Source organism: Aythya marila, assembly GCF_965140915.1.
Source record: "Aythya marila genome assembly, chromosome: 7".
NCBI classification, from domain to species: domain Eukaryota; kingdom Metazoa; phylum Chordata; class Aves; order Anseriformes; family Anatidae; genus Aythya; species Aythya marila.
The window spans coordinates 25,135,558-25,157,189 of NC_139048.1; the positions used below are offsets into that span (position 1 = coordinate 25,135,558).

Genomic DNA, 21,632 nt, shown 5'->3' on the forward strand with positions numbered 1-21,632 from the left:
GCTTGACCCGCATAGAAATTAAAACCCGGTCACTTGGTGCTGTTCCTTGGTGCCGGGGTGCTTGGCCACAGCGCGTCTCCCACCGCCGCTGTGCTCCCTGCCCAGCACATCTCCTGCAGAAGGTCTTCCCTTGCCTCTCTGAAAGGGAAAAATCAATACAAGGCACAGAATGAACTCACGTGTTTGTTTCCTTTCGCTTTTACTCTTTGTAGTTCCTCTATACTTTTAAAAGGACTATTTTGGGAATTGTTTTTCATAGCGAACGCTTGGTTCGTCTCCCTCTTTCCAAATCTAAAAGTAGCCCGTGATGCACCAAAGGGATTGCAGTCAGCTGTCACTTAATGGCATATGCCTTTAAGTAGCCCAGTGGCATATGGTTTATTAACCACCAGACGCACTAGCATGTTCTTGGCTTTCCAAGTGGGCTGTCCACCAGTCTCAAAATGGCTTTGTGGTGGCAAGGATTTGCTAAGATTGTTCACTAAGATCTCAATTTGTCAAGAAGTTGCCCTCTTGCTCAGGACGGCAGGTGACAAGTCGTTTGCCAGCTCCTTTGCTTCATGGGACGGAGGAAAGCAAGGGGCAGGCAAGAGGGGGAGCAGCCTCGCTGCTGCTCATTGTCAGGTGTGTTCCTCAGAGCATCCAAACCCAGAACTAAAATCGTATTTACTTTCAAGTTGAGTTATGTTTTCTGTAACATCAGCACTTTGAAACAGTGCTGAAATGTTGGATTTTTTTTTGAAGGACTGATAGAGAACATGTTTTACTAAATTGCTCTTCACAGATGTGTTACTGGAAGTCCAGTTTCTGGCAGAGTATTTGCCAAGCTGTAGCTTGAAATTTCAGCCAACACAGTGTAGCAGAAGCTTGTGAAATTCCCTTTCAGCCACTACATGATTTCATTCTTCTTTAATATTGGAGAGTGCTTTGTAGTAATGGTTTGACAAAAAAAAAAAAAAAAAAAAAGGATTCCATACACACTTAGGGTTAAAAAAAAAATGTCTAACAGGTCGATACATCTGTTCCTTTAAAAAAACACATTCTCCATTTTTGAGACATCATAAATATGTAAATGAGGGCTCTTTAATTACTGCCTAGGGCTATAAACTCACATGCTAGAGGGGAGGGAAGAAGGAAGGCAAAGAATAATTCACTTTTTTTTTAAGAGCGAGGGAAATTGGGTCTTTCCCTCAGAAAAGGCAGCAGAAGAATGGGGCTTTTTATTGCTGAATAACCAGAAGGTGCTGGGAACACTTCTTTTTTGTTTATCCTTTTGGATGGAGTTAGCATATAAAACAGTAGTGGACGACCTTTCTGGCTAATGTGTGCACAAAACAGAGGGGATTTGTTAGGAAGCACCCCGTACAATTCCCTTCTCTATCCTGTTCTGTCAGAGCCCTTAATCCCGATCAGCAACATCCCCTGCTGTCCCTCGAGCCGCTTGCTGTGTCTGAATCTTTGCATGCTTTCTAACGCCGATGCACCAGGGGTGAGCAGGAGAGCCGGCAAAGTCATTTTCACTCGTGACCTGATAAGCGCTCGGCACTTAGCTGAGTGCCAGTCTGCTCTTACTCTGCCCTGCCGGCCTTTCTGTATCTTAAGCACCATTATTTTCGAGTAAGGTGATCTTGCTGCTACTTTCAAAACAGTATGAGATCAGCGGAAAAGGCACTTTGGAAATTTCAGGATGTGGATGTGCCCATGGGGATCTGGACCGGTGTGCGGTCATATCACTGTAGTAGGTGTAGTTACTGGAAATGTAATTGTGCTGATATTTTTCTTTCAGGCAAAATGATCCGGTGTCAAAACACTTATTCTGCCGTGGTAAAACTTAAGATCCATACGATAATTTTCACTTTCCAGGTTTAATCTTTTAATTCTAGCTGAGGACTATGAAAGAATAATTTCCATATAATAATGGTTTCCCACTAATGAGCTCCACTTTTATTATAGCAGAAATGACTTAGGCCCAGTATGGTCACTGTAAGGATTTTCCTATTTGATGCTCCAGTGATGTGTCTGAGAAAGAGGTAAAAATGAGTCTGGAGTGTATAAGGAGGGATCCTCCAAATGCAGAGTAAGCCTTCGTGTCGTTGTGTGAGGTGAGCCCTCCTACCTACAGCTTGGGTTGTTTGGTTCAAGCCAACGTGCCCTGGCCAGGGGCATGGAGGGAGCAGGGGTGTCTCTTTAGAAGAAGAGGGCAGATGAACTGGGCTGGGGAGGGATGGGGGCTGCCTGGCAGCATGGGGCTGGGGCAGGGGAGGAGGCACAGCCAGAGAGCACAAATGGTGTGAGAAGTGCACGGTGGGATGGAAGTGAAATGCTTCAGGCTGCCAAGGGAAGGGTAAGTCAGAGAGCGCTTTTCAGTGGGAGCCACCGGGTGTTGAAAGAAGAACTATTTTCAAGGCTGGATTTGATCAGCTTACAAAAGATACTGAGTGACCTGTCTGGAGGAGAGCGGGGGCTCCCCTTGGCTACCAGGTGAGCTTGTTTGACAGTCTGTACCCTGCCCCTCCACAAACGGCCTTCAGGAAACCTCTGCGTGTGGGAGACATGAAAATTTGGACAAATACAAGGGCAGGCTGCCATTCAGGTAGCTAACAGCAAGCCTCATTTTTGCTTACGGTTAACTAGAAGGCACAGAATTGGGGTATTATTTTACATACAGTCCATGAATCAGTGCGTAAGATTCTTGGCGTGAGTGACAGTACACAAAGGCAAGTTACGATCATTTCTTTGTGTAAAATCTCTCTGCAGTCTCCCAGCCCCAAAGTATTTTGCTGGGAACTCCAGAGGCAGCTCCTGATGTGATTAGCCCCATCTCTGAGCACTGCTGTATATGGCTTTACTTGAGAATTGTGTTTTCTGGCAGTGTAGAGTACAGCGATGTATCTGTTGCGTGGGATAGATGCTCTTTTCAACTTGGCTCCCTGTTTCTTTATGTGGCTGCATGTTAGTGAGGAGTTTATATTGATGATGCCAAAAAAATACAAAAATGGCGTTACAAAGTCAACCAGAAATATGGTATTTTGCTTGTTGGTTCATTAAGCACAAGTACCCTGACTTGTTTATTAGAAGAAAAAAAAAAAAGCTTCAGTTTGCATTTCTTCAAATATTTCACTAAAAATCCTATGTGCATGTGTACGTGTTTGTTTTCAACATGCTCTCCTCCATCTGTCCTGATGGTCAATTAAAATGCAGATAATGTGTCCCAGCTTGTAAGATGGATCACTGCTGAAGTGGTGTCATGTCTGGGCTAGCTTATCTCTTGATAAATACCTCTGCTGTCCACTGAGAGATTAAACTTCACGACTGCTGAGGTTTGTTTGGGTATATACAGGCAGATAAGACTGTCTTACTTGCTTTTAAGAAAATATATCAATTTACATTTACTAAAGAACCTTTGGATGGTGTTTGCTATGGAGAAGGTGGCAGTGGCATAATCAAACGATAATAGCGGTATGTGAAACAGCCTTTACTGTTTCCTAAGTATTACAATTTATTGACAGGAGTGCTTTGCTGAACCCTCTTGTCTCTGGAGTGGGGAGATGAGGAGCCTGAGCTGCTGTTGTGAGATCTCATTTAGCTGTCTAGCAGAGAAGATTTCTTTCCCTGAGTCTAATCCGGCAGGAGCCATGGAGGAGCATTATCAGTGAGGCTCAGAAACGTGGGGTGCGTGGGATGCCGTGCCGCACAGGCTGCCTGGCCATGGCAGCCGTGCAAGTACCAGCCGTGTCTCCCAGCAGGAATCTCCTGCAGTGGGTGCCACAGGCGCTTGCTGTCAGGAGATGCTGCGTCACGAGAGGTGGCAGTGGCCAGCATCTCCGACACGACAGGGACCTGGAAAATTTGCTGTCTTCTCAGAGGAGAGCTGTGGCCAGCCCTCTGAATAACAAAACTGCTTGGTGCCCTTGGAGAGGCTTGCGAGGGAATGGTTCCCATGTGAGCCCAGCACCCTGCTTGTGCTAGCACAGAGTTGTAAATCAATACAGGGTTTGGATGAGGATTTGTGAATCAGTGCCCACGGCTCGTTCTTGAGCAGGAGGATACTTGGACTGTGCCGCTCTGTTGCAGTACAGGGATGTGGGCATTTGTAAGGAAAGCGTGGTTTCATGTTCCAGTGTGCAATATTTATGGTTTCATTTCCATTATAGATGCCAGGAAAGTGATTGAAACAGGCGAGTATACATATGTATGTGCGAAGCATCTCTGTGCCCCTCACTGAGAAGTGAGTTCTAGGAAAAAGCACTTAAATCTGCTCAGCTTATTAAGTGCAGGCTGGAGTCCCATGCGATTCTGCCTAAAACATAAATAAATGGAAGTTACAGTGCAGAGGGGTTGGTAATATGAATTATGGACTGACACTGGTGATTAGTTGTTGGCTTTTCTCTGTATGATCTGCTGTTGAACTGCTATAGAAAAAGACAGATGAAGGCCTGGGAGGGAAGAGGCGGCAAGGGCGCTCACTTACACTCGGCTTTGTTTCTGTGCATTGCTCCTGGTCCAAACTTGAGTGGAATTTCATCCATCCCTACCTCCAGGGTGGCAGAGCTGAGCCCTGGGCCAAGGGTGAGGTGCTCGGCGTGATGCCCACAGCCTGGCCTCCTCCCTGCCGTTGGGTATTGCTCCCAGCTGCAGGCACACGGTATTACCCCGTTATCCCCACGTGTGAGGTGTGACACGGTGTGGTGAGGCACCTGGCTCAGGAGAAGCGCTGGTGGCTACGCTGACAGGGCCGGTCCCGACGGCCTGTACCGCCTGCAGGCCGGCACGATGAGCACAGCTGGGGCCTGGGGGACCACGGGTGTGCTCTGCAGATCCTCCTAACTCCTTGCCATTGCTCATCTGACGATTTCCTACAGCTGTAGCAACACGAATTCAGACTCCTAATGCCACTCTGAGCCTTCATTTCCATTTTCTAGTTTGTTTGTTTTTTAAAGTCATAGAGAAGCTTTAATTTGCCTCAGGCTGCGCAGCTTTGTAGAGATGGGACTGAAGAACAGAGGACATGTTTATTCAGAAGTAGCAAGTAGCTTGTTCAGCTACAGATAGGAGACCCATTTTTTCAGGAGGCAGGAGCTGCTCAGCCCCTTGGTGGGAGACCCGGCCCCTCTCTCTCAGACACGGGGTCCTGCTGGGAGGCTTGGCTGCGTCGTGAATCCCAGTCCCTGGCTCGCTGTTGCCGCAGCCATTTCACAGGGTCGTTAAATTGATCTACTAGATTTAATATCACAGGACAGTCCGAAGCGTACCTGTTGATTTTTTTTTTTCAGTATACAAATCCAGAGCCTGCATATTATTTAAGAAAAAAGAAAAGACATGTTTTGTGTTCCTTTTGGCCTTATAATACTGTACCTGATTCATTTAGTATTTACGGGAGGTGTTTTCTCCTAGTGGAAAATGAGGAAGAATCCCCATGTTTTTGGCCTTGTAAAACCTAGACTGTCATTAGTATCATCATTATTATTGTTATTATTGCTATTTTCATCTTGCAGCGTAATCAGGAGTTTCTTGCAGGCAGCTTTGCTGCATTGCTTTAGTGCCGTTTGTGTTGCAGTTCTGTAGCAGGGGCCTTGTCTGCACAGGATCACCTGTAAGGTTAAATCTCAAGTAAATCTCAGGGTCACACTTGCTGTAGAGCTGATAGAAGTGCACAGATTGTGCTCAGTGATCTTTATTGTCCTTTTTGTCTTGCAGATTGAGGGATTTTAATGGCTTTCAGGTAGAAGCCAAGTGGAGACAATCAAAATGAACTCTATGGACAGGCACATACAGCAGACCAATGACCGGCTGCAGTGCATAAAACAGGTAAGCTGAAGGTGGACATAATTACTGCTAAAGCATTGTGTATTGTGTGGCAGGGTGTATTGAGCATTATAGTTTCCTGCTTCCTGATGAATATCCTGGCCCTTTTGTGGGGAGGAGACCTTGAAAGCTAAACTTTCCATTTCACCTTTCTGAGGAACCATCAGCCTAGAGTTTCACTGATGCAGTAAAATTATGTTCACAACCTGTTTTTCCCCTGTTGCCTGAGCAGTTTTCTCTGGCCAGCTACTTTGGCCACGAAATATTTAAAGGCTAGAGTCCTGCTGTTTCCGTTTTATATTTGTATTAACCAAGTTAAGAATCTCCCTGACTGCTTTTTCTCTGGGACACGTGCTTTTTTTTTCTTGAGGGAGTGCAGCACTTCTCTGTTCATAGATTCTGTGTGCAGTGGATGCAAAACACCCTAAATCAAAGGAACTGGTTTAAAAAAAAAAAAAAAAAAAAAAAAGCACATGGGAGTGGTACTGGCTTAGTATAGATTTCTAAACTTTTTATCTGTTTCCATCCTCTTAGCTGCAGCTCCATTATGTTTTGTCATGTTTGCTTACGTATTAGTAGAGGTTTATGATATCTAGAATGTGTTTTAATGCAAAGAACAGTAAAAATGTGTTTGTTTGCAAGTCTAGCCATACAGATGCTTTGGCAGGAGATGAAAGAACAGTTAGTACTGAAAACAGCTGATTTTCCTCACCATGTTTCCTTTATATTAAATGATTTTGGAATAAGTCAAATAAAGATAGTTCATAGGCCAGGGAACAGAAGTAGGAATCAATCCCTGCAGAACTGCTGGTCATAATCCAGCCTTGGCCTGGGTGTGTAGTGGCTATTTTTTTCCCCTAAATCTCTCTCTTTCTCCCTCTCTCTCATCGCTCCGTGGTGAAAGTTAATGCATCTCATGGTTCTTTAGAGGCCTGAGGGAAATGAATTTTGGGATTTCATCCCAGTTCCTTATCAACTGTCTGGTTCAGAAAAAGCATGCCCTTGGCTGGCACAAATTGGTGCCCTTTTTGGCCATCCTACCCCAGAGGATGAAGAATGAAGTGACTTGCAGAACAATTTAACCTTCCAGCTGTAAGAACAAGCCTTCAGATCAAGTGGAGACAAATGGGGGATACTGCTCAGTTCCGTTTTCTAGAGCTGATGGTTTCTGTACATAGAGAATTTGTATTATTTTAATAAGATAAAAGAATATCAAATTACATTTCTTACAGTATTAAAGAGACATTTTTGTCTATGTAATGGATGCTCTGTCAGTTAAACCACTAACTTCATTTATACATAGTGCTGGTTTACCCAGACCTCTAGGACATATTTCTTTGAAGAGGAAGGCAGGGTTTTCCACCATTCATGGAACATTCTCGATTTTGTTTGATCCTGTCTGGAAGCTCAGAGGCTTCTGGTGGACAAGGCGCTCGCAGTTGCTCTGTTCTGCCTGCAGCACAGGATGCCCCATGGGGAGGTATCCTACCTGGCTGTGGCTGCAGCTTCTGGCCCTCATTTCCTACAGAGGCCCGAATCAGTGAGTGTCAGTGCTTTTATTTTCAACTCATGACAAAGTGTAGTTAAGGAAGCCAATGGCTGACCACCAAAAATATATGGCAGAAGCTTTTTTGTGTGAGTTGCAATATTTGAGGTTTTGTCTGAGAAGAATGTTTGCTTTTATTTTTCTTGAAGGATTTAGCATAAAGATTCCTCCTTTTTTTTTTTTTTTTTTTTTTTTTTTTTTTTTTTTTCTTTTTCTTTTTTTAATAGTTCCAAAATCTTGTGCTGTTATCTTTGTTGTAGTGGAGGAAGGGACAGAAAACGACCCTGACTAGTTTTTTGGAGGAGACTCTTCTGTCATATGGTCATAACTTTTTGGGTTGGAGACATATTACATTGTTCTCTGAGACAGGTGATTAGCTGGTAAAATTCATGTAGCGCCACAGCAAGGCATTGCCAGTTCACCCATACAGAACTAGATTACACACTGTTAAAAGCACAGTTCTTGGTTTGGGGAGCAAAGCAGTACCTTGCATGGCCCTATCAATATACCCTCACCAATTTGGGGGGATTAGCAGCAGGGTCAGACAAAAATCTGCCTGCATTTTCTTCCCCAGTCTTTCACCCTTTCTTCCCTTCCGAGCCTGTGAAAGAAACGCAGTGCTGCCCTCCTGAAAAGATGTGTGCTTGCAGGTGGGTTAACGCAGCAGCAGCATGGAAGGTGCACTGCAGTGGGGGCTAAAAGCCACCCTTCCTCAGCGCCCTGCATCCACCCATTTGTCCCCCTTGTTGGCAGCACACAGCACATGCAGTCGGACCCCACGCAGCTTGTGGCCCTGTATGCTCCTCACCCAGCGCTGACGAACCTGTCTGTCATGCACATGGCTGTATCCCAGCGCCTGGTGAACCACATCAGGTTGCAGCACAGGGGCAGTGCCGGCTGCTTTCTTCCAGCTCTCTGGCTCGGGAGACGCCCACAATGTCCTTGCTGACTTCTCTTTCAGGATCAAGGTTGTGTTTTACTTTTATCTTTTTTTTTTTTTAGCATTTCCCTACTACAAAACCAAACCTTGTATATGATCAGCTAGTTAGGAAGTGAAGCGTGTGTGTGTTAAGAACTGTTTCAGAGAGATGAAAGGGCAAACTGAAGAGGTGGCTGTGTATTTACGCTTTAAAAAAAAACACAACACAGACTTCTGTGGAAGGCTAGAACAGCTTGTGTGGTCTCTTTGTAGCTGATTCCCTCACTATTTGTAAGTGTATGTGCTTTAAAATCAAACACATTTTTTCAATGTTCAGGGGAAAAAGCCAAAGTAACAGTCTTCCCATAACACATGCAATTAGTTTGTCCTGACACCAAGGACTCTTCAGGGTACGCTGAAGGAAGCTGCATCTTCAGGGTGTAGGCTGTTTCTCCTGGATTTTTTTGTCAATACAATCCAAAATACAAAAGGATTTTGTGCTCAGCAAAGGTCAGAGGTCCCGGGAGCGGGCCTTCCGGGCTGAGGTGACAGCCTGTTCACACGCCCGGCCCCAGGGCCCTGTGGTGGCACCCTCACGGGGATGGCGGCACCCTCACGGGGATGGCGGCACCCTCACGGAGCCAGGGCACAGGCACGGCCTTCTGAGGGGGCCGGCCAGCTCCTGCCTCATAGCCAGCCCCAGGGAGCTGACCCGTTTTCTTAACCTGTTCCTCACAACTGAGCAGTGATGAGGCTTTATTCATACATGATCTGTTGTTCTCTTTTTGTGATATGAGCAAGTACCAGCAAAATCTGTAGGTTGCAGGCCGCCCCCACTCCACTCTCCGCAATGGGTCCAGCTTTCAAAGCTTCAAGCTGTTTTAAATCTGGGGACTTTTCGATTTGTTGTCTCTGTTTGCTGGTCAGTTTATAAGGCTCCTACACCTCTCCTGTGAAATTCTTGACAAGAATTCCTGTTAAAAAAATTCCTAAAATCTTCCTATTACTTAAGTTAGTAAGAAGCGACCCCTTTCAGATTAGGCTTGTGATACCTTCCTGCTGTGCTAAGGGCAGTCGTCAGGGCAGGTATTAGAGCTGTGCTAAAATTGTGATAACAGGTTAAAGGGAAGTATGTGCAAGTGTGTCAGAAGTATTTGGCTGTGGTGTGAGCAGAGAAGGCTGCTTCTGTCATGTGTGACACATTGAGCAGTATATCCTCAAAGGATGCTGGATCATTTGGTGAACCCAGCTTAACTGGAGGCACACATCACATGTCTGATTTCTAGGAGGAGATTAGCATTTCTCCCCTCTTTCCCTCAGGAAGGCTTGTTGAATAGCTGCAGTTGCGATGCTTTATAATGTCTACCCAGCCATTCATAGAGAGATGCTAAAAGTTGTAATTGCCATGTGTTTGCGTTGATCTTTTCTCTCTAAGATTGGAAACAGACAGTCCCATTTCTTTCATTATTCAGCAACTTGGTTTTTAGTTGCTCACTTGCAATTCAGAGGAAAATAGAATTCCCTGTATATTTACATAACTGTTAGCATTTAAGCCCTGAGATGTTTGAACTAATCCTTCTGCTTTTCAAAATTATTGTTGCAGACTCATGTAAATGCTCAGCAGTCCTAAACATGTCATTTTAATATATTGTGGATGGGTTAATATAGACAGATATGAAATTACAGCTGAAAAAGTTTTAATAAAGCTTTGTGAAATTTTCATTCTTCATGAATTTTGAGAATTGGCAGTCTTCCTATGAAGGGCGTATATATTTAGAATACATTTTTTTTGGTTGTAACCCATACAAGTGTTACTATTTTTTAGCAGCTATGTATGAGATAACATATAGCAGGGAACCTGATGGTGAAAAAGATCTTTCTTTTCAATTAAGAACATGATATTCAAGGGACCTGAAGTGTTGCAGCTTATTGGCTGAATGGTCCATAGATGCCATCTTGATAAATATATACTTTTTTCTTTTTTCTTTTTTTTTTTTTTTTTCTCACTGAGACCCATAGCTGCAATTCTTTGTCTGCTTTCTTGCTCAGTCTGTTGGAATACTCCTCTCCTAGAGTTAAGTATGTTTAGGAAAAACTGACAGCGGACCAGCTTTCCTGGCTCCTCCAGTCCACTTGCAGACCTGTCAATCAGCATTCCTGCCATGTTAGATCCTGCATCCCGGTAGGCGACTGTTCTGGCTCAGGCAGTGGAGCCACAAGGGAAAGAGCAAAGAGACAAAGTGCTGGAAGCACTTCTAGTGCGGGAAGGGGAGAAAGCACCATCTTGATGCTTGCAGCATTTGTGTAGCTTGCTAATCGGATGAGATGGCTGAGTTCGTAAGATTTCAGTGGCTTGAATGTAACCCATCATCTTCTGAGGCAGGCTGGCGAAGTTAGGGTGGGCACAGTTCTCCCCTTCCCAGTCCTGTTTTTGTTTTATTGCAGCACCTGGCCTCGAGGGCAGAGGCATTGGTATTGTCAACTGTTTTCAAATGAAAATGCACACATATTAAATTTACATCTAAAACTTTTGGTAGCCATAGTATTTAGATTAATTTTATTTTTTTTCCTGTGCAACTAGCTAATCAGGCCTACTGCTTAAAACTGCCTATGGGTAAATAAGGATGAACATTGTAAAATTCTAGAAATCTGTATGTTAGGTGCATGTTGTTGCCTTGGTGTCAGATGAGCATAGGAAGCTGATCTCGTCAGCAGCTGGGTTGAACTCTGCAGTGAATACACAACCTAGCTGGCAACCCATCTCTAGCATCTGTCGTACCATTTCTGGCTCTTCCTTCCTACGTGTGTGCTTGCTGCTTGACTTCCTTTACTTCTGTGAGCTGGTGCAATGGCAAATCCCTACCAAGCATGGCTGTGCAGCATTTGCACTTAGGGGCTATTGTACCCATTTGCAAAAGCAGAAAGTGGCTTAAAAAGTTCTTTTAAGAGAGGATGGTACTGTTAATACCAAGAGCCTTAAGCTGTGCAGACTTCTACAATCGTCTGCGAAAGAAAAACTCTCTGCTGGTGTTGTTAGCTCCTTATTGCTTCTATGCAGCGTGGAGGAGGAGCCGCTACCAGTGTGCATCGGGAGGTCGCAAAGCACATGCTGCAGGCAGCTTTGTAAGCACCTGCAGTTGGAAAAGATGTAGGAAAGAGAGGACAGGCTGGCATTTTGAAAACTAGAGAGCTGGTGCTGCAGCTGGTGCAGGTATGCTGTTTTTCATCTGCCTAGTGTTACCTGATTTGCTTTGGATGGAACCTGTTGAGTACCAGTGGAGCGTGTCCTGCTTGTTAGTGAAAATTCAGTCAGTTTTGTCCTTTTTGTAGCGTATATCAACACAAATGCACAAACTACGAATGTTCATAAATTTGCCTGTGTGGGCTTAGCTGTTCTTTTTGCTGTTGTCCACATTGTATTCTGTCAACAATACAATGTGTGAAGTACATAGCAGCTGCTGTGACTCTTCCATGAAGGGTTTGCCAGATCTCTTTGCTGGTAGACCTGCTTCTGTTGATGTGGCAGTAATAGGCTTGGAATTGTTATCTTCTCACTATTTCTCCTGGGCTTTGCAAAAATTCCCATACTGCTCTAAAACTCTAATCTAGTAAAGATGTATTTAAGTTTCCAAGCCTGTTTCAAGATGATCCATCCTGAGAAAAAGAATATGCTTATCAACCCTGTCATTCTACACTATTAGGGGAATGAGAGAGGCCTTCAGAATACCTTGGAAGTAAGCAATTTCCATATTGTTCTTTGCTATGCAGATCAGGGGAAGGGAAATGTTGAGGCAAGCACAGGCAGTTATATATCACATGTTGGCAGAATGAAATGCTTCATCCTTGAGTGACCTGGACTCACTGACAGATTTTTTCCTCTTATACTTAATTTGTACTGTTGGTTTCTAACTGCTGAATAGGATGATGCAAGAGGTACGTACCCTGCCCACTAGTGCATCATAGTACAGAAGTGGTTGAAAAATCAATGGATTCTTCGAAGAACCTGGAAGAGGGATCACTGCTTTGGGAGTTTCCGGGAGAGGTTTCCTTCCTGCTAGTTAGAGCACATACAGAACGGTGAAGGGTGATGGTGCTACTGACAGTTTCACACCTGAAAGCAAATAATTTTTTTTTTAGATAGTATTTCTTCTTTAGCTGTGTGATGTCCAAGAAGGTGCATTGTTTTCCAGCTCAAAGCGTTTTTGTTGAGTAGAGGCTGCTACTACAGAGTTAATAAGGCAATTGCTCCTAGGTCTTGCCCTTTATGATAGTTCCTTTAAAACAGATGTGATTGGTGATCACACTTGAGTAATTAGTTCAAATCTAGTAGGTTATGGCTTGATACAGATTTTGAAAGTTTGGGTTTCTCTTTTGTTCTTTTCTGACATAAACGTAAGAGATCCCTAAATGCAAATTGTACTGCTGCTGTAGGCAATGGACCTCCCATAATCAGTGATAGTTGGATATTTCTCCTTCATAGTGGCCAGTAGATACCCACCAGCAAATACAAAATTAAGTTTTTCATCTGCCCCACCCTTCATTCACAGGGCCTTTCCAAAAAGGAGAAGTTAAATGAAACAGATTTGTTTAAATTAATATTGCAAATTTTGCTTTGTCAAAGGACCCCCAAAACAATCCCGTTGGTACTTTCCCTTTTGACTCTGAACTGTCTCAGTAATGTCTAGCTGTCTGCTAGGACCCCTGAGAGTAGCTGAGGTGAATTAAACATCTTCCACAGTGGCATCAGTTCATGCAGTGGTCATTTTAAATAGTCACCTTGAGATTTTTTTCTCTATATAGATTAAGAGATTAAAATAATAAAGATTAAGTCTGTTAATTAAAAGTGCTATAAAAAGCATAATCAGTGAGTAAGTAAATTACTCACATGAGTCAAAAAAATTAATTGGAAAATGAAATATGTCAAACTGAGGACTATTGCATATTTTTCAAAATGTGTTTACTCTCCTGAAATTTAGAAAGTGAAGAACTTTAAAAAATTGGTTCAGTACATAAGTCAGGGGAATTCAAGTCTGTCCTTTTTTTTTTTTTTTTTTCCCTGCCTTTTGCCATTAACTCAGTTTGTATTTGCTTGCCATATTCCTTTCTAAAGACTGTACCTTTGGCAATAGTCTTCTAGTTAAGGGTTGTTGTAATGCCTCATTAATGGTATTTAAAACATCTTGATATGAATGAACTGCAGGAAAAAAAAACACCAAACACAATTTTCAAAATGCTGTGGTGTGTGCCTCAAACTCTTCAATTATTCATAGCACAGAATTTTTTAGGTAGTCCTCATTTTGCCTGCAGCCTTCACTTTTTCTTATACTAAAAGACATCGTGAAGCTAGAGTTTTTTAGGCAACTAACCAAGTCTGGAACAAATAAATCTATTTTCACCAATAATAAATATAAAATATAAATTAAAAATATAAGTAAATATTTGGACTGCTATTTTAATAGTGTAATAGTATTCTAAGGGAAAGTGCATGCTTTGAGACAATTAACTTCTTGAAATGTTAAGATACTTAGGGCTCAAACTGCTTGCTGAAAAGCATGAGGGCATTAGAGAAGAAAGCTCTTGTATCATTACGCTGTCTATTGAAATGCTGAAGGAAGCTGAAGAAGCCTCAGCATCTTTGCTGTAGTTGCATGCAGAGGATGCAAGCTACACTAGCACCATACAACAGGGAGATACTAATGGAAGATGACTTGTTTCAGTTGCCAAGAAGAGTGAGGGAACTGGTTAGGAAAGCTGATTTCATAATTCAGTCAAGCTGTAATGGCAAATTTAAAGATAGATTGAAGCCTTATGTTGCTGAGCATGGTCTAAGAGAAAGAATAAACAGTTGTTCCTTTGTTTCTTGACTTTTTTTCCCCCAGAAAGTCACTCTTTTCCTTAATCACTCACAAAGACAATATAGCTCAGAGCTCTCTGATTATTTTGAGCCTTTCGTAAGCTGTGTTGTTCTGAGGGCTCTCAGCTGACAGGACTGCAGTACAGGTTATATGAAGAGTACAAAGATGACTGGGCACTGCTGTTCTGTCTATTGATAAGTGAACAAAAAGGCCACTTGTGTGCCCTGTTTCCATCAGTCAGATCTGGATCGCAGGCTTTTAAACCCCTAAGTCATGATTTCCTCAGAGGCCGAGTAGGGTCTGGTGGAACAGCACTAGGTGGGATTATGAGAGGAGGTTAAATTGGTTGCATGTTCCCTTATATATGTTCCCTTATCTAATGCAAAGTTCTAAGTGTACTGCGGTTATGTGGGTAAGAAAGATACGGAGCAGGAAGACTGAACAGTAACTCTGATCAGCAGAGCAAGGGAGTAATTTAGTTTAGCTTTTCTGTGTGGGCTGCTTGAGGATCAGGGCGTTGAGGCCATCTCTGGCGCTTTGTAAAACTAACAGACACATCAGCATTGTGCTGTCTTCTCTTTCCTCCTGTGGCACACGCACGTGTGTGCAATCCTCCTCACAGGTCGTGTGGTATAGGAGACCAAGACTATTCACTCGCCAGGCATCTACCTTTTCTGAAACCACTGCTGATTTAAACTCACGCTTCATATTGGTGTGTAAATGAAGCATCTATGGAAATCTGCTTTAATACAGGTTGTATTCCGTTACTGCTTGCACAATAAGTGACTGAACACCTTGCCTCTTTGCAGTTCAGTGAATCTCCTGTTTTCTGTTTGTTCCTTTCCTCATTTGTTTAGCATGTGATCTCCTGTCTTCAGCGTTGACTCCCAGCCTCATCTCACCCCGTATTTTCATGTACTTAAACCTTCCGGCAAAGAGGAGCTGGGCTTTGCTCAGTATTTAATGTTTTTTATTTTTCCTGAAAGAGAAGCCGCAGTGGACAAGTGGGGCAGAGGTGATTCCCCTTTCACTCCGGTTTTACAAGAAGCCATGGCTAACATGGTTTTAATCTCTCTCTCAGTGTATCTAGTGCCTCTCAAAATGTGAGCTTAATAAAATATTTATAAAGCCTACAATGGAATGAACCATGTAAGTGCAAGATAATTCTATTCATTAGGGATCTCTCAATCTCACAAATACTAAATTTGGGGGTGGGGGAAATTATCTGGATACAAAATGCACAGCTTGAGCCTTTTAATTTTTTGATAAATAAAACAATCTTTGATATTGAAGGGGGCTGTAGAGAATTGAACTTATGTATAACCATATCCAGATAAACAAAAATCACTCTCCCAAAAGAAAGTAAATAGCTCAATACTCCCCTCTATCCTCTTGAAAAAGAAAAGACCATTTGTTTTGAATCTTCACTGCAGACGAGTGTTTAATATACTGAGTATAGCTGCTCACGTAGATGGCCTTTCTATAATCACATTACACGACTAGGAAAAAATAGAGAAGCCACCTATTTTGGGTGATGACATTTTCTACTTTTAAAGCACATCCTCGGTTAATGTCCCATATTTCTGTGACACCCCTTGAGCTCTGTTGCAGCTAGTGGAGGGCATGAGCAGGAGAGAAAATGCTTCGTGGACGGGGATCTGAAGGAGATGCCCGTGCGTGGGAGAGGGGCTCATGGCTGGGCTCACGCAGGGAGCCTGCTGAGGTCGTACAGTAATAACAGCACAATTAATGCGTTACAGCAAGCGACTGTTGCTGATTTGCAGGTCCTCTACTGATTGCTTGTGGTGCTGGTGAAATATCGGGTATAGGTTTGCTAGGAACATATTTGCGTGCTGAGTAATGCATGAAGAAACGCCTTGTCTCCCCATGGTTATTCTCTGTCAAGGGACCAGGAATCCTGTTTACATTCTTTAGATATGTGGTGGGTTTTTCTTTCAAGGCTGAACTCCCTTTGCCCAACATGCAGAACCATATTAATTCTGCTCCTGTGTTGCTCCAGCTGAAGGGCACGTAATCTTTCTTTTCTCTGTTCCTTCCCTGCCCCTTTCTTTCCAGCAGCCCTCTCCCCGTCCCATTCAGTGCAGCGATACATTTGCATTATGTCTCATTGCAAGCATGTCCAGCTGAATTTTAAGCTAGACAAAAAGTAGTCTGAACTACCTGGTTGAATCTGCCAATGTGCCTGGACACCAAATTGTGTTTCTCACTGAGCAGAGCCAGTACATGCCAGAGGTGCAGCAGTCGTGTGGGCATATAAGAGAGCAGGTCAGCTCCTTCCTCCATCAGGGTCAATTGATTTACTTCCAAAGGAACTGTGTTTTCTGATTGATAGTTTTGAGCATCCTAATTTTATATATAAAGTAATTTTCATATATTTTTCTTTACTTTTAAATCCCTAGATTTTACAATCCTGTGAGAATTTAAACTTGGATTATTGTGGAGAAAAGCTTGAAAACGTGCCAACAGTTAAAAATTGCAAGTAGACCCCATGAACTTCAGAGTAGTGTGCATGCATTTCGGTTACTCTGAGCTCTCTGTGAAACCTGGAGCATGCTGGAGATCTAGCTCATGATCTGGAAAGATGGATTTGATACTGGGTTTTGTATGAGTGAAGTCCTACATGTGTTACACTGTAAAAGACAAATTTTGCAGAATACATAGATGAACCTGTTGTGCAAACTAGGAATAACTTAGCTGAAGTCTGAGGAATGATTCCAGAGGATATATGTACAGTATCAGAACACTAAAAACCATCATTTTCTTCTGGCACCTCTCTTCATATGCATTGTGCTTTGTGGAGAAAAAGGAGTACTACTAAGAATATTAATAAAAAAACCTCTGGAATAAAAGAATTAGAAGTTTTTGAAGCATTACTATTAGTTAGAAGTATTTTGAAAAACGGTGGAGGGGCTTGTGAGGCAGGAGGAATGTATGTATGTATGCTGTGAGTTTAACTTTGTCTTCCCCTTACTTTGATGGTATAGCTCCACCTTTGGGAGAAGTGTCATGATGCATTTCATCCGAAGTGTGGACTCCACGTTTAATCCAGTGTGGGCTGCTGGGAGCAGGGAAGTGCTGCTCCCTCCCCAGCCCCACCTGGTGTTTGCCACCGCCAATGAGTCAGGTCTGACGGCCTCGTGGGCACACAGGGAGCCTCGCTTGAAGCGATGACTGAAAATCAGCACTTGGAAGGGGAGGTTATGGGAAGAACAGCAGGCTCAGTCGGATGCACTGATAGGGGTGTCAGTACAGAGCTCAGGGGAAGAAGCTCTCAGGAGCATATCGAGGAGATGCATCCTTAGCTCCAGGGCAGCCCCAGTCCAATACCAGCATGAAGAGATGCTGTATTGTACTCCGTGTCTGCTCCCCTGTGGTTTGCTGCTGGCCTGTGAGCTCTGCGCCTCCCCTCGTGCCATGCAGTGTGTGGGCAGGAGGGCGTAGGAGCACGCCTGGGCTGGTGTCGCTGGTGGTACGGTGGCCACAGCTTTCTGTCCTGCCAAAGGGCAGCTGCCCCCGGGATTTAATTCCCCTGATTTGAGAACTCTGAGTTCTGCCGGAAGTCTGGCATTAGCACACGCCTCATAACAACGGGTTAATTTCCAAGGAAAGGAAAGGCTCCCGACCAGCGAGCTGGGCTTTTTTCTGCACAGTCAAATCTCCGTCTGCTGCTGGTGTACTCTATTGCTAGCATAAAATTCCCAGACTCGTTGATTAGTGAAGCTAGACAGTAGACAGGGTCCAAGTGGCTAACCATGTGAGAAATGCAGTGACTGTAGGCTACTGTTAATTAACCTAGAATCTAGCAACATGGCAACGTGTCTGTGTGATAAGTTATATTATCTTCAGCAGCTCAATTAAATCAGGGAGTGAGACACAGAGCAGACGTAACTCGGCAAAATAAACAGACAACTTGAGTCAGCCTTCATAATTTGGTGCGACATCACGTAAATAAATGCAATAACTTGTTTAGCATAGTTAAGCAGTTTGCTGCTCAAAAACTTATTTGCGTGGCATCTCATTTTGAATAGGTTAAGTTGTGGCAAATTAGGGCTGTGGCTTCAGTCTGACTTATTCCAAAGAGAAGAGGAGAAAAAAATCCTTCACCAGAAGTACACAGTTTATAAATTGAAATTCTACATTTGTTTTCTACAGCAACAACTTGGAACATACGGATTCCACGTTTAAGTGATTCACTTTCCATACCATTGCTGTCACGTTAGCATTTCCTGATGTATGCATGAGATTGCTTTAACCCTCTGTAATTGTTCTTAATTTTGGCTGCTGCTCTTCCATTTCTTCCTAGACTGTTCTCTCTAAGATATGCTAGTGTACATCTGGGTTGCAGTCTTCTATATTTAGAGGAGATAAGGCTGTTGTCCTTGCCATATTTCAATGTGGATAATTGGTTTCTGTCTCTAAAATTACATTGAGTCTTTGGTTGCAGGAAGTGGGTTGCACCCACTGTGGTGTGGGTGTGCAGGACAGATAGTACTCGATCGTGCTTGAGTATCCTTAAAAAAAGAGAGATCTTTATTGCATAAGCCTATTTCATACATGTATGGTATGAAGCATATAGTTCTGTCTCTGTTGCTGAGTTTTATTGCTTATCAGGAGTTTTTAATTGCCTTTTAATTGGAATAGAGTAGCAATTTCAAGACGTGGCTGTATTTTGTAACGTTTGTACTAAAAATTGCCTTGTGTCAGCTGTTCCATGTAACTCCCCGTGTGAATGTGTTCCCCTGGGTGAGCCCATGGCAGCAAACCGTGGAACAGGCACACAGGCAGTCACTGTGAGAGCTGATAAACATGGTCCTAACGTACCTGCATCAGCTGCCCATATGCCCATGCTAATTTACAAAGGCAGTCTGTTCTTTACGTAAATAAAATGTTTCAGCCAGAGGTGGTCATGAGCAGCAGGTAGACTTTTTTGTCTTCCCTGGAGTCCAGCCCAGCCCTCAGAAGGGAGTTGTGCTGGTACAGTTCTTTGTAGTGGGCTGCAGTGCAGTGGCGAGCAGGCTCCTTTGCTGTTTTCTCCATCCCCCTACACCAGCCTGTTAATTCAAGTGCTACAAAGAACACAAGGTTCCTTCCAATACCAAAAATAAATGACTCAGATGACTGTCTCTTCAAAGCACCACCTGGTGATCCCTGCAATAATGACACACTCACATGCGTCAAGTATTGCTGTGATTTCTGTTCCGTTCAGGCTAAGAAAATATTAATCTTTCAGAGTCATAACTGATTACATTGAAAACCCTGTTAGGTTTTGTAGTAACAGAAATCGTCATGTCTCACTAATAGCTTTCCAAAAAGCGGATGATACTGCGACCAATCTGGTAAATAACTGATTCATTCAGTTCATTGGCTTTGTTCATCCCTACTTCAGATTTTGTTCACACAGATTTCCTCTACTTGTCGATAACTGTTGCTTGCAAGCAAGGTAATATTACACGGCCCTTCATTATTACACTCACTCCTAGTAGCTTTGAAGACATACCAAGGTGTGTCACAGCAAGATCTGGTTCATTGTCACTTTTTTCAAATCATCTATTAATGAGGTGAATTCTTCCCTTGTTTACATGAAGCACAGTTTCAGGCTAGACTCTCCAGGCTCACGCCTTCCCTCTGTCAAGACGCTGCCAATAATTTCAGTTGAAGAGGATGGAGCCATGCATGGGAAATGCTTCACAGAGAGCTGATGGATGGCTCTGGCAGAAGCTTTGTTTTGTACTTCTGTTCTTGGATCGAGAGCTAAGAAAATCTCTTTAATTTCTTGTTCGATTAATACAGCAGATGTAATAATATCCTTCTCAAGCAGCCTTTTTGTTGTGAGGGCGTGAATGACATTAGTGCTTTTTGCCCCGGGTGCAGCGTTTAAGCTGTCAATAAATAAAAAATAAAAAAATCATGGTAGACATTTGGAATGTTTTCTTAAGTAACTCAGGGAAGAAATCGCACCTGCTTTTGTGCTTTGATTCAGGCTGGGTTTTCTCTTTGTTTTCCTCACTTCCCCTCAAAAAGTAACCTTGTCCTCTGTAATCTGGGAAATAAAAATCTGATGAAAAAATTAATTTAAAATACAAAGAAAAATCAGAAAGCTGTGAGGAATATGCCACAGAAGGAACTATGTGTAACTGATAGAAGTGTCCCTGCAGGGTCAGCTTTTCTAGCATCACAGGCACTACTCAAATACTCTCCACAGAGTATGAGACCACTGGTATTCTGCCTACCTCTTCTGTTTGTTTGGGGCTCTTTAGCCTCTAATGGAATTAATAGAACTGCTTATCTGTCCCAACTAGTTTCTAAACTAATTTCAGTTGTGCAGAAACATTTAAGAAGTCGGGATTTCAGCATCCCCTCTGTATTTAGCAGGTGAGTTAGGGTAGCGTTCTGTTCCCATGCAGTGAAATCCCTTGATGGAGACTTACAGAACAAACAGTGCAATCGAGTCATTGAGGTCATCCATGCTCTGACATAGGCAAGTAAAACGAGCCTTTCCTTCCAGAGGGAAGTGCAAAATCAGTCTATTTTGGACCTTTTGCTCTATGAAAGAGATACTGCTTTTCAGTGGTGTCATGCTAAGTAGAAATCAGCATTATGTGATGCTAAGCTAAAATTAAGGCTAATGTGTGAGGTTCCTCTCTGCTTTTCATTTGTTAGCCTAAACCTGTCAAATATTATTTTGCATTCAGGTATGTTGTCTGTTTCTTAATGTGGGTACCTTTCGTTGGACATGTTAATGGAAGATTTGGTGTGTGGCTGGCAAACAGTAACAACGGTGAAAGTAAATAATGTCTAGCTCATGTTTAGCACTTTCCATCAGCAGATCTCAATTCATTTCACAAAGAAGGAAGGATTTTCAAAGACAATTTCCAGTGCAGAGCTGGGTAGCTTACAGTGAATTTTTCCATGGGTTGTTTCTGTGTGGAGGGGGTAGTTTTTTTCCTGTGGTAGGTTTTTTTTTGTTGTTGTTACTGTTTTTTCCCCACCTACTGAGATAGCTCAGTTAATACTGCGATCTGTGTCCTACTCGTGCAGCATGTGTTCAGTGCAGTGCTTTTTGTTCAGCAGCTTACATGCATTTCTTGCCTTCTGGAAACAGTATGTTTGATTGCAGCAGAGCTTACATGCGACATCGTAGAGGGTTTTAAAGCAGCTTCTGTTTCCCCTGCAGATGGAGTACTGAAGGCGCAGTGTACACTGAGGGATTTGGTGTCAGGCAATCACTTCTCTGGGGGTCTAAATGAAACCTTCAAAAAGCATCCTTTTTTCTTTTACTTAGAAGATTGCTAAGTCAAACTACTGTCCCTGTCCATGGGGTATTTTTTATGCAAAAAGCCTTAGAGTACAGTTTCTTAAATTTATTTATTTGGATTCTTTCATCTGTATGCAGAATAGCTTGATTCCTCCACCAATGAGACAACGAGCTGGCAGAGACGTGTTACCCTAGGTGAAGCTGTCCACTGGGATGGGAGTATGAGCCCGT

At 43.1% G+C, this 21,632-nt stretch overlaps 1 protein-coding gene across 6 annotated transcripts in view; it reads left to right on the forward strand.

Moving 5' to 3' along the window:
• ZMIZ1 (zinc finger MIZ-type containing 1) overlaps positions 1-21,632 on the forward strand; it is a 347,031-nt gene that overhangs the window by 179,459 nt on the left and 145,940 nt on the right. For all 6 annotated transcript variants that reach the window (XM_082764519.1, XM_082764518.1, XM_082764522.1 and 3 more), the window contains one exon: positions 5,698-5,808. In XM_082764519.1, coding sequence (XP_082620645.1) covers positions 5,749-5,808 — 60 coding nt within the window. In that variant the 5' untranslated portion in view covers positions 5,698-5,748. The remainder of the gene's footprint in view (positions 1-5,697; positions 5,809-21,632) is intronic.